This window comes from Camelina sativa, chromosome 5, assembly GCF_000633955.1.
Source record: "Camelina sativa cultivar DH55 chromosome 5, Cs, whole genome shotgun sequence".
Taxonomy (NCBI): Eukaryota; Viridiplantae; Streptophyta; class Magnoliopsida; order Brassicales; family Brassicaceae; genus Camelina; species Camelina sativa.
The window spans coordinates 18,211,256-18,223,484 of NC_025689.1; the positions used below are offsets into that span (position 1 = coordinate 18,211,256).

The 12,229-nt window shown below is 36.1% G+C and overlaps 1 protein-coding gene and 2 pseudogenes across 1 annotated transcript in view; 1 reads left to right on the top strand and 2 right to left on the bottom strand.

The window, feature by feature from the left end:
* Positions 1,209-6,773, top strand: LOC104789362 (annotated as a pseudogene).
* LOC109132993 lies at positions 6,851-7,906 on the bottom strand (annotated as a pseudogene).
* LOC104789363 (WAT1-related protein At3g02690, chloroplastic-like) overlaps positions 8,243-12,229 on the bottom strand; it is a 4,594-nt gene continuing 607 nt past the window's right edge. The window contains exons 3-8 of the mRNA XM_010515074.2: positions 12,038-12,085; positions 11,825-11,947; positions 11,583-11,732; positions 11,288-11,459; positions 10,279-10,323; positions 8,243-8,933 (exon numbers count right to left, since the gene is read on the bottom strand). Of these exons, the coding sequence (XP_010513376.1) occupies positions 8,857-8,933; positions 10,279-10,323; positions 11,288-11,459; positions 11,583-11,732; positions 11,825-11,947; positions 12,038-12,085 (615 nt within the window). The 3' untranslated portion in view covers positions 8,243-8,856. The remainder of the gene's footprint in view (positions 8,934-10,278; positions 10,324-11,287; positions 11,460-11,582; positions 11,733-11,824; positions 11,948-12,037; positions 12,086-12,229) is intronic.

A 12,229-nucleotide genomic window follows, 5' to 3' on the forward strand; every position in this document is an offset into this window, starting at 1 on the left:
TAAATAAATTTCAAATTTTTAATTGGTTTCTCAAAACCCGCCATGCTGGACTTGTTCGTGTTTTCAGCTTTCAACGCCGTCGTATCATTGTGTGACATGAGCTGACTTTTTCTAAGTTTAATTGGCTGGTTTGAATTATGTTGGTGAACGACCGATGTGCATAACCCCAAAGATCGTTGACATTATTTAGATCATAAACAATGTGATGGGGTGACATTAGTTAGATAGCAGTATCTATTTGACCAAATAACATTATTTATACATATATTTCATGCTCCCATAGGCCACGGACACTAAGTACAAAGATATGAACGGATAAAAAAATTGAAAATACGAAGCTTATATGATTTGAGGTTTCATGTTTTTCCACAGCTCCAAACATGAAAACTGATACGCCCTTTACTTAGTTCTAGCTCTTATTATCCTCGTCATCGGGTAGACAAGTTAAACTTAAGCTATGAAACATGGGAAGATCTTGCTTTAAGTAGAGCTACAAAATGAAAGCCAATAATCCATGAAGCAAGATGTAAAAGAGTTCATAGATAAAACCAAATTCCTGAAACTCTCTGTAGTGTGATTCAAACCATTGACACTAACAACTATGCATGTTTAACAAAAAAAAAAAAAAAAAAACTATGCATGNAGATAACAATTGGAGTTTCAAGAACAACCAATCAGATTAAAGCAACTCTCGAGTTCCACACCAAGAAACATGAAAGGAAAAGGAAGTTTGGTTCACTAGCATGGGTATGTGTTTAATAAGAGTAATTATTACAATGGACAATATTTAAAAATTTCTCATTATTTAATCAAAGTAAACATGTTTTAAAGAGGGATATTATTTGCCAGAATTTATTTATTTATCTAAATTATGGTATACTTATTATATATATATGCTACAAATCTAGTCAGTCACATCAAAACTAAAACAAACTTATTTTATTTATATTTTTCATAATTAATCTTAATTGTCTCATATCTATAGTCATTTCATTTTTATATTTTTTCTACTTCTAATTAATCATGTTTGGACAAAAGTGTATTTCAATATATATATTTTTATTTTTATTTTTTTCCACTTATTATTTTCATTTAGTAATAGTACCAGTATCTGTAAGTATTAAAAATTATGTGATACACATCCTGACATATCCGTATATATATATAATCTTATTGTACTACATTAATTTATTTAAACAGAATATATAATGCAACCAGCTGAGACACTTCCACATGAATTGGAGGAAGATATAAATTATAATCTCTCGCCTTCAAACAAAAACTCTCGCTTTAGTTCTGTTTGCAAAAGATGGAACACTCTTCTCAAGGAACGTAGGTTTTTCAACAATGATTTGTGTCTCGCCCCTCCACAATTTATCTTGTTTTCCGGGTCCAAGATTTGTTCCGTGTACGTTAATCTTGACGGTCCATCGATAGAGATTTACCCTCACATATTCTTGCTGATGCACTTTCAATGCCCATGAACATCGAATATTGCGATGGGTTGTTCACTTACCTTATCTTTAAAGGGATCCACTACAAAAAAATATGGATTTGCCGACTAAAAAACACTCACTACACAGTCGCAAACTAATTAGTAACGACTGGCGACTGACATACGTAGTCGCTAAACAGTGCGTCGCTAAACAGTCGACACGAAACTACTAATTGGCGACTGATAATTGTGATCGTTCTTCCCTCGCCAAACAGTCGCTAAAGTTGCGACTGAATTGCAACGCTTTAGCGACTGATCTGGTTACTGATTTGCGTCTGTTTTGGTTACTGTTTTGTGTACGTTTCAGTGACTGTTTTACGACTGTTTAATTATCATGTTTTTAAAAAAATTCTGGTAAAAATGAATTATTTGATTTTGTAATACTAAAACTGATTATGAAAACTATAACTAAAACATAACAAACATGAAATTAAACAAAGACATAAATTTAATTTTACATCCAACATAAGTTCCAGAAAACATCCAAACATCTAAGAGTACAAGTCGCAAATATTACAAAAGTTTTCATAATCATGAGAGAAGGAGGGATAGTGAAGGAACCTAACTTTGAACATCAGCATGGTTTGGGTCATTGTTTTGAGACTCGAGAAAGGTGGCATAGTTTGGGTTAGTTTTGAGGAAGCTCACCAAGCGTGAGATCTCTGCTTGTTGCTCAGATGCAACCCATAAAGCCTCAGTTGCAACCCGTGAAGCCTCTGCGTCACGCTCTGCTTGTAGAGCTGCTTGCTCTATTTTGCGGTTAGCTTCTTCAATCTGTTGTTGCAGGCTTGTGAAAGTAGAAGAGCTTCCAGGGAACTTCCGCTTCCCGTTGATGTAACTCCCTAGGCTTCCAACTCCAAAGTATGTTCCTCTATCATTTATGAAAGTATACTGCATAAACAAAACAGAGAGAAAAAGTTAACATAATTACTTAACAATGAAAAACTTAATAGCTTATTAGAAAAAGCAAATTACCTGAAGAAAGAGCTCGTCATCCTCCTCGTGAGATAGCTCTGATCAATGTTAAGTACCATCAGAAGACTAATCATTATCCAGAGCAGTCAACTTAGCTTTCTTTTTTTTCTTATATGCCTCATGAACTGCTTGCGCTTTCTTATCCACAAAGTACCATTTTTTTGGTATGAGTCCCCGAGAAAAACTTCAGGAATAGTTGGCGGTCTTCCCAATTCCACTTCCTGAAATGTTAGACAATTAAAAGGTTAGGAACCATCTGATTGCAAGTAATTAAAAAATGAAAAGGTTATGATGTAACTCACCATCTCTTGTTCGATTTGTAAGTAAGACTTTGGCCCTGATACATGCTTGTGAGGGCCAAGACCATTAAGGTCAGACATTTGAGCTGCTGAAGTGGTTGCACTCTTTGCCATGGCTTCTTCTGTGTTCCAATAGTCACACACATTTCTTTCCAAATAGATTTCTCAATCCAACTCGGTTTCACATGATCTCGCTGAGCTGTTGCCTTGGAAACCATGTCTTTCATACGGTTTTGACAAATAGTATAGAACTTTTCTTGAACCACACCGGTTAGTGAGGGATCCCAGGTGTGTGTTTTCTACAAAAGAAGACTAGTGTTAGTGACAAAAAAAAAAACTATAAATACAGAATCAAATTGAAAGGAGTATAAGTTTACTACGAATTCCAAGAAGTATTTTTCTCTTCTTGCATTAGAAACACAACCCCAATTGTAATATGGACCATCAAACTTGTTTGTAAACACTTTTGTAATCTTTCGGGTAAGTGATGGCTTGTCTTTACCAAACCTTCAAACACAAACAAATCAAAAGTAAAATTCTAATCAAACACAAACAAACCTTCAAACACAAACAAATCTAAAGTACAAAATTCTTAAAATTCTAATCAAACACAAACACAAGTGTTCCAAACACAAACAAACCTAAAAATTCTAATCAATCCAAGTAAAATTCTAATCAATCTAATCAACTAAAAATTCTAATCTTACCAAGTGGTTCCACGCTCTAATGAGGGAGAGAGGACAGTGGTATACAACTCACGACCTGGTTGGACAAGCATGTCATGTAAAGAAGTGAGTACATCAGCTGGCAGATTTGATTGCCTTAAACCGTCATCCTCAGAATCAGCTTCTTCTTCCTCATGTGTGTTTTGCGCTTGAAAACTGTGATGCGATGCAGAAGTTGCTCGAGGTTGACCAGGTTGAGAAGAGGGTGGTCAATGATTTGAGACGTGAGGAGACTGTCGAGGTAGATTCGAGACTTGACGAGATTGTCGATGATGATTTGTGACTGACGGTTGAGGAGACTCTCAAAGTTGACTCGAGAATTCTGGTGGATTCGTCGCGGAGGCAAGAGGTTGAGGAAAATGACGCCTGATTGGAGCTTCGCTGGAAGGGGATATTCTAGGAAAGCTCCTCGAGTTCTGGAACAGATTTGTCGCAGGTGGATAGTCTCTGTAAGTAGGTGTAGGTCTCGCTGGAGGCTAGAGGATTGAGACAGGATTTCCCTGAGAATCAGTATCTGGGTCTTGCTGGTTCGCAGGCGTGAAGGCATACTGGCTGGGAAGATTAGCGGGTCTTTGATTCGCCGTTTGTGAGGTTCCAGAGGTTCGATTTGAGGGGTTTCTTCTTTCTCCTCCTCTTTTCTTTACTCAGGCCATCAAAATCAAGAGATACTAGGACAGGGATGAAGATCTAGGGTTTTCTCGATTGAGAGAAATTGAGATCTAGAGTTTTCTCGGCGGATGAAGAGAAATGAGGGATTAGGGTATCTCGGGGATGAAGATGAGATCGATTTGAGTTTTCGCCGTTTTGTTACGGCCCAAATTTGGATTAAGGCCCAAATTAAATATATCAGTCGCTAATGAGTAGCTGCTTAGTCGCAACGTTTGACGACTGTCAAATTGGTCTTGAAATTAGTCTCAAATAGGCGACTAAACTGCGACATTATGCATCAGTGTCGAATTAGAGTCTACTAGGCGACTGTTTTATTTTAGTAGCCATTCAGTAGCAAAACAATAGCAATTCAGTCGCTAAATTTAGCGATTGTGTTTTAAGTCGCAACTTGCAGTCGACAATTCCATGTTTTCTTGTAGTGATCGGGGTTTGTGCAACCCACGGTTAAGACAGATTAGATGGATTAGATCCAATGAACGATTTCATGCTTTCAGTGGGATTGGATACGACAATAGTAGACCTCGCAAGCACTACAAGATCTTTAAGTCAAATTACCACCATGATACATACACAAAGTCCGTGAAAGCTACAGTCACCGAGTTTGGATCCAATGAATGGAAATCGTTCGAGATTAATGCATTCGATAATTGGTATATATATAGTTCGCTCAATAGTGTATCATTGAATGGAACTTTATATTGGGTTGCTATTAATAATGAGTCTCGTGAGTATTTTATTCAAAGTTTTGACTTTTCTACCGAAAGATTTAAACCCTATTGTATCCTGCCTACTAAAAACGCGAACCCATCCGATGCTAGATCACTTTCAGTATTTAGGGAAGATCGATTTTCATATATTTAGAGAAAGAGTACAATAAAAGGAATTAATATTGAGATTTGGGTGACAAAAGAAAATATTTTGAAATGAGGATGGAGAAGCTGTAGAGTGGGTGAATGTGATGAGTGTGTTAGTTCCTGAATGGTCGAATTTAGGAGTCAGCTACTACCCGCTAAGTTACTTTGTCGATGAAGATAAAAGTCTCATGAGTCTTGTAATATGTTGTTATAACAAGGAGCAAAAACCTTATATTTTTATCGCCAAGGGAGATAAGTTCCCTGAAATTGAAATAAAAAAATTGGTTGAGTATGATTGTCTTCTTCACTGTACCTATTTTCCAAGTTTGGTCCAAGTTCCAACATTCAAGATGAGCGGTAGGGGTATAACCCAACAACAGAAGGTTGAATCCCGCTTCACTCTCCTAAGAGGAGTACAAGTCAGCGTTGGAGTTGGAGGAGACGAGTGGAACGATGGTTTCTTCGACAATGTGAAGAAAATAATTGTAGATTTTAATGATTTTGGCCTCATCTTTGTCAAGTTTTACTACTGCAACGGTAACATAGTTGTAGCTGGAGCAGCTCATGGGGATTAGACCAAAGCTAGTGCGGTGAAATTTCTTATTTTATTTTATTTTTCTAACTTAATAGTTATATATATATATATATATATTTTTTTTCTATACAATGTTTTTGTCAACCACTCATAAATTTGAATATAATCCCCTGATTTGGAAGCCCAATCGAGAGGAAAAGACTTTACAAAATGTGACTTCAACAACAAGTTATCTAGAGGAATTTTTTATGGATTTTTATACAGATTATAGTTGCATTACTTAATTTATTTTATTTTATTAGCTTCTTTTATTTTTCTAACTTTATAGCTCCATTACTTTATATATATAACTATATATTTTTAGGGCCTTCATTAGACCTCTTAAGCTCACTCTCGTAGTCCCACAGCTTTGCAAACTGTTGTTTTTGTGTTTGTATCACCAAATCGAACGCTATCCTCCTTACTTTTTGGCAAATCCACTTAGACACTGAGATCATGTACCTCATCATAATCTCATTCTTAATGTCAGTCAAGCTCAAAGACGACATTCTTCTTTGTCAAGATGACCAAGAAGAATATCGTATAACTTTCGTTCACAAGTTCTTTTCAACATTAAGTTTTGTTGATTAAGTCAAAAAGGACATCACGTTAGATCGGATAATTGAGCAACTAAAAGACGTTTACTATGCCATTAACTCTTTCCTTTAATGGCAAAACAACGTCGTGTTGATGAGAAATTTAATTTCAGAAAGTGGCATTTAAACCATGAACTTTAAATTTAGGCCATTTAAATCATGAACTTTCAAATTTAGGTTATTTAAACCGTAAAATTTTGTTCTATGCCATTTAAAACATTAACTTTCACTGACTAAGGTTTTTAGACATCAAATTTCGTTGACCAGGCCAAATGAAAATGACGGTAAATCTGCTAGCAAAGATCATGATCACAAACACAAGGAGCACCACAAGGACAAGCACAAGGATCACAAGCACAAGAAAAAGGATCACAAGCACAAGTACAAGAATCAAATTAGGGAATTTAATATAGAAGCTTGGCTAAAGCAACGACGCCGAGCAGAGGGGCTTTTGGGCCAAAGAAGAGAAGTCGGAAACCTAAAAGCAAGGACGAGCGGAGGAGCTTGTGGGCCAAAGAAGAGAGTTCGGAAACCTAAAAGCAAGGACGAGTGGAGGAGATTATGGGCTGAAGGCGGTTGGGAATAAATAAAACTCTAATGTGTGATTTGAAGACGAAAACACAATCGAGTTTTATTTATTTTCTACACACACATTACAAAAAAAATTAACACACATTTTAAGTTAGTTAATTGAAAAAAATAAAAAAGTGTTCTTCTAGCAAGAAACTATTCACAGTTTCCATGCTTTCCTCCACAACGTCCTCATGCCAAATCTCAATGATACTCATTTTTCCTCCCAATGCCGCTGAACTCTTATTCAGCTTGGTCATAATGGTCGTTGTGCATCAAGCTTCTTGATTTTCCAACCACCTCTTATCAGCTTCAAAATCTTTGCTTTATGATTCTTCATAAGCATAGACGTCTTTACTTTCATGCCCGCCACAGCCTCCTCATAGGCCTCCATTCTTCTCAGGTCCCACGATCCCATGTTCCTCAGCCTTGGGTACACTATAAAGTATCGATCAAACTCCTCTACCCTTTAGTCTTCCAAACCCCAAGTATTGGCCCTGAATCTACTATAGGGTCATAGAAAGCTGCGTGCTACTTGAAAAGTCATGACTCAAGCATTTGATCGACGCGGTTACACGCGTTTTGGAACAGAAACAACTGGGAAACATCAATCTAGAAAATGTATGATTTGTACCTCACGTCTGAGCTTATCATAGAGAGACTTGAATTAGGAGTGGAAATCTCAGTTTCCCGGTTAAAAGGCTCGACAAGGAGAGCATGGTTAAATAATTTGGATCCCTCCATTATAATAGGGAGTTTCATGCTCGGAACAACTTTAGATATATATGGACAATTTCGCAAAAGAGTGAAACTATTCGAGGGTAAGTTAACCCTTCTCTGGGTGAAACTCATCCAAAGATGGGGTCAGGCACCCCCTTGCTAATGGACTGGGATAAGATTTGTTGCAATCTCTGTCCCATTGTAGGTTTGCATTTTGTCAGAGTTTATGATCTCGCCCCCAGTGCATTGGACCGATGGATAAGAGAACTGAGTTGGCAACCATTCTACAAAACAAAGACGATTCAAGAAGCCGTGGGAAGAAAGGAGGAAAACGAGGAGGCTATGACGGGCATGAAAGTATGGACATGTATGCTCGTGAAGAAGCAGAAAGCAAAGATTTTGAAGTTGTTAAGAGGCAGTGGGGAAATCAAAAGGCTTGACGCCATGACGGTCATTATAGCAAGCTGAATAGAGTTCGACGACATTGCGAGAAAGAAGGAGTAACATCGAGATTTGGCAGAAGGACATTGTGGAGGAAACATGGAAACTATGAAAAAATTTCTTGCTAGATTTATTTTTTTCATTTAAATAACATAAAATGTGTGTTAAAAAAATTGTAATTTGTGTGGTAAAAAGAAATAAACTCTACTGTGATTTGAAGATAAAATTCAGTTTACACACAATAGAGTTTTATTTCTTTTTTACACACAAATTACAAAAATAATTAACACAATTTGTGTTATTTAATTGAAAAAACTATACTTCCAGCAAGAAACTTTTCACAATTTCCACGCTTTCCTCCAGAACGTTCTTCTGCATAATCTCTACACCACACCTTCCTCCTCCCAGTGACGCCAAACTCTTATTCAGCTCGCCATAATGACTATTGTGGCGCCGAGCCTCTTGAATTCCCAAATGCTTCTATTAGCTTCAAAATCTTTACTTTCTGCTTTTTTCAAGAGCGTACACGTCCTTACTTTCATGCCTGCCACAACTTCCTCATAGGCCTCATTTCTTCCCATTTTTCTGGGAAGATCATGAACTCTGACAAAATGCAAATCTACGGCAGGATAGAGATTGCAACAAATCTCATCCCAATCCTTGAGTAAGGTGGAGTTTGACACCATCTTTTGGGTGAGTTCCGCCCAGAAGACGGTGAACTTACCCCGACATAGTTTTGCTCTTTAGCGATATTTTTCATACCTAAAGTAGTTTCAAGCGGGAAACTCCCTATTATAGTGGGTGGATCAAAATCCTTCAACCATGCTCTACTTGCCAAGCGTTTTGACCCAAAAATTGATCTTTTTGCTCCTAATTCAAGTATGTCTACGATATGTTCAGACCTGAGGTACCAATGTTGCATCTTCTGGATGGAGGTTTCAGAAATCTGAAGACATCATCGCCACCACACTTTGATGGATTTTTATCGCAAGGAGCCATCCAAAATCAAGTAGATCTAAAAGTTTCGATCGGAGTAGAAAGAGAGAGAACGTATGAGAGTAAAATTAAATAAATAAATAAATAATGATGGGAAGTGATAAAAACTAAAAAGACTCTGTAATATATTTATAAAGAGAGACTCTGCAAGATCAACGGCCATAATGCGACAACGTTTTCCATTTTTTCTAATTTTCCATTGGAATTACGAAGTGTTTCTAGGTTTTCCTTTTCTTCATAGCTAAGAATCTAATATTTCCTAATTTTCCGTAGGAATAACGACGCTGTTGCTACGTTTTCCTTTTCAGGTTGGGACTTTTTTTTTTAGTATGAATTCTATAGACATTATTGTATAGTTTTCTCTAATCTCAAAAAAAAAAAAAATAATAATAAAAAATTACAAATTTTAGGGGTGTATTGAAAATGATTTTGGAAGATTATTTGGGATCTAGAAAATTTAGAATTTTGATAGATTTTAAAGAAATTGATATGATTTATTGTAAAAATTTTTCAAATTCCACCAACAACCATAAAATTTAGATTTCTGTATTTTAACTAAACAAATCCTATAAAATCTTCGAGAATCCCTAAAAGTTATTAAAATCCAAATCCACTAAATGTATTGAATAACAATAGATTTAAACTAAATTTTTAAATCATCAGTTCAATAACAGTGGATTTTAATAGGCTTTTAAAAATCTATGATTGAATAACATAAAATTTAAAGTAAATTTTACACAAATCAATTAAAATGTCTGAATACATCCATCTAAGTAATATTAGAGAATCTTAGCTAATTTTTTCTTTTTTTTTGGTCACCAACCCAGCTAATTTTTATATTTATAAATTTATGAAGATACATTATTTTATAATTTTCTCTAATCTCCAAAATATTAGAAATTTGGAAATCTTATCTGATTCTAATTCCTAAGCAATATTTGAAACAAATATAGAAACTTTGTTATGAAATAACCACACCTCAACACCAAACGAAGATCCAATGTTCAATAACCAATACAAACAAGGAATCCTCTAATTCATCTTGTAAGAGCCTCTTAGACATCTCCAATGGTGGATCCTCCATAAGGGACCATTTTTATAAGTGCAAAAAATGCAAAATAAAAAATTTAGCAATTTATGAAGGTGTCCATTATTTGACATAGTCCAATGGTAGACCAACTAATGAGGTTCTAAAAATTTAAATTTTACAAAACTTGTGTATAAGTTAAATTCACTAAACCTGACAACAATCAAAACTTTCACACATACACAAGACAAACACACACAAACCCATTAACATATACAAAAACAAGAGTCTTATTTTAAAACTCTAAATCGATTCATAGCTAGGTTTATAAAGGTACCTATCTGAATTGTTTTGATCTCACATATCCAAGCCATGTATCCACCTGCAAATGAAACAAGAACAACAATTATCTTCTATTTGACAACAGAAGGACCAATATATACAGTGATCAAAGATTGATCAAACATTGATTCATGAACAGATTAAAGCATTGACATATATAGCTGCAGCATAAACATCAACACAATATTGAGACTTCTTTCCCTGAAATTTCATTCGATGGAAAAAGGCACTGCAACCTGTAGCTGATATATCCTAATAATATGTATAGAGTGATCACATACATACAAGAAAATTATAGCAATCCCAACATCATTTCAGTCTTGGTCGTGAGGACCATGGAGTATTTAATTAGTGTTGATCTAAGGCACGGGCATACAAATATTCAGTGTTAGCCTAGTCTACTTGGATACTTCTTTTTCATCTTCATAACAAGTTTTAAAAAGCAGTACAAACTAAAAATAGTGTCTCAGCCGAGGTACAGATACCTGGACATATCAGAATATGAACTATATGACTACAGAAACATGTGATCAGAATCATGGATTTATTGTTTGCTGATTTCGATCTTACCCAAAGATTGAGGCAAACATTGGTGTCAACAAGGTGAGTGAGCTGAGATTAGTTAGGCTTCGATCTCAAACCCGAAGCAGCGTGATACGAAGTATGGACTCACGTATCAAAGAAGAAAGCCCATCGCTCAAAAGGCTTAGTTTTAACGTTTCCTTTTTATACTATGTAAGGTTTTGATAGTTTTCCTTTTAACCTTTGCTTATGTCGGTTTATAGAGATCTATATAAAGGACCTCAACATCAATAAGAATTACCTTCCAAACATTAACCTTATTCTCAAGAGAGACTAGGGTTAAAGAAGCTTTAGCCTAATCGTGTTCTGTTTTCTACATCACGGATTCTAAGTATTTTGGTTCTATTACTAGAGCTAAGGCAAAGGAAGCTGCAGCTCATATCACAGCGAAAGTCTCTCGAGAAAGGGCAGTGATATAGAACCTTTAGTAGCGCTGTAGAAGTAAACACCGTAGCTAACTGCGCTGCCAAAAATGGATGTGTAAAGAAGTGCTATGACATCATTTGTGGATAAGTCTTGAAGACTGCCGCTAAAAACTGGGTCATGGTTTATAATGGAAACGGCCAAAAGAGAAAGGCCACCAATAATCATATGCTGCAGATAAATTTTGAAACATGTTAGTTTGGTTAAGTTCTTGTAAGAACTCTAAGACACAAGCCATTGAAGAGAAATGAGGACAAGTAAGGTTTGGAAGGGCCGAGGATCAAGTATCATTACCCAACCGGTAGCCATAATTGTATCCGAGTATTTTGAGACCCATCGAACCATCACAGTGCCAATAGCCATGCTCTGAGCTGTAAGAAGCATCCACCACTCTCCACTTCCCCACAAGGAAAAGTTAGTACCATCTGAAGTAACTGATGGAACCTGTACTGAATCAAACATATCCTCAAGTTGTAAAAACACTACTAAGATACTAGCTCGGGCTTGTTATATAGATAGTTAAGTAGATCTTTTACCTCAAGAAGCAAAAGTCCAGCAACGCTGAGGAGCAAACCTCCAGCTCTCACTATTCCAATGGACTCACCAAATAGGAAAGATGCTAATACAGCTACAGTCAGTGGCTGAGTATCAATTATAACCTGCAGCGCGACAGATTAGCAACCCAAAAGCATTTCCCTATTACTTTCTTAGGCGTTGCAAACTAGTAGACCCCAGAGGTAACAACTTACACTTCCTAAACCAGCAGAAGTTCTCTGTAACCCTTGAGCAAGAAATCCCTGAACCATCATCATCAACATCATCGTTCGGAGATATGAGAAATTAAAAACTCACAGGCACAGACAAGACAGACACCCCCAAACATAGATGCCAAAGACAAAAAAAAAAAAAAAAAAAAAAAAAAAAAAAAAAAAAAAAAAAAA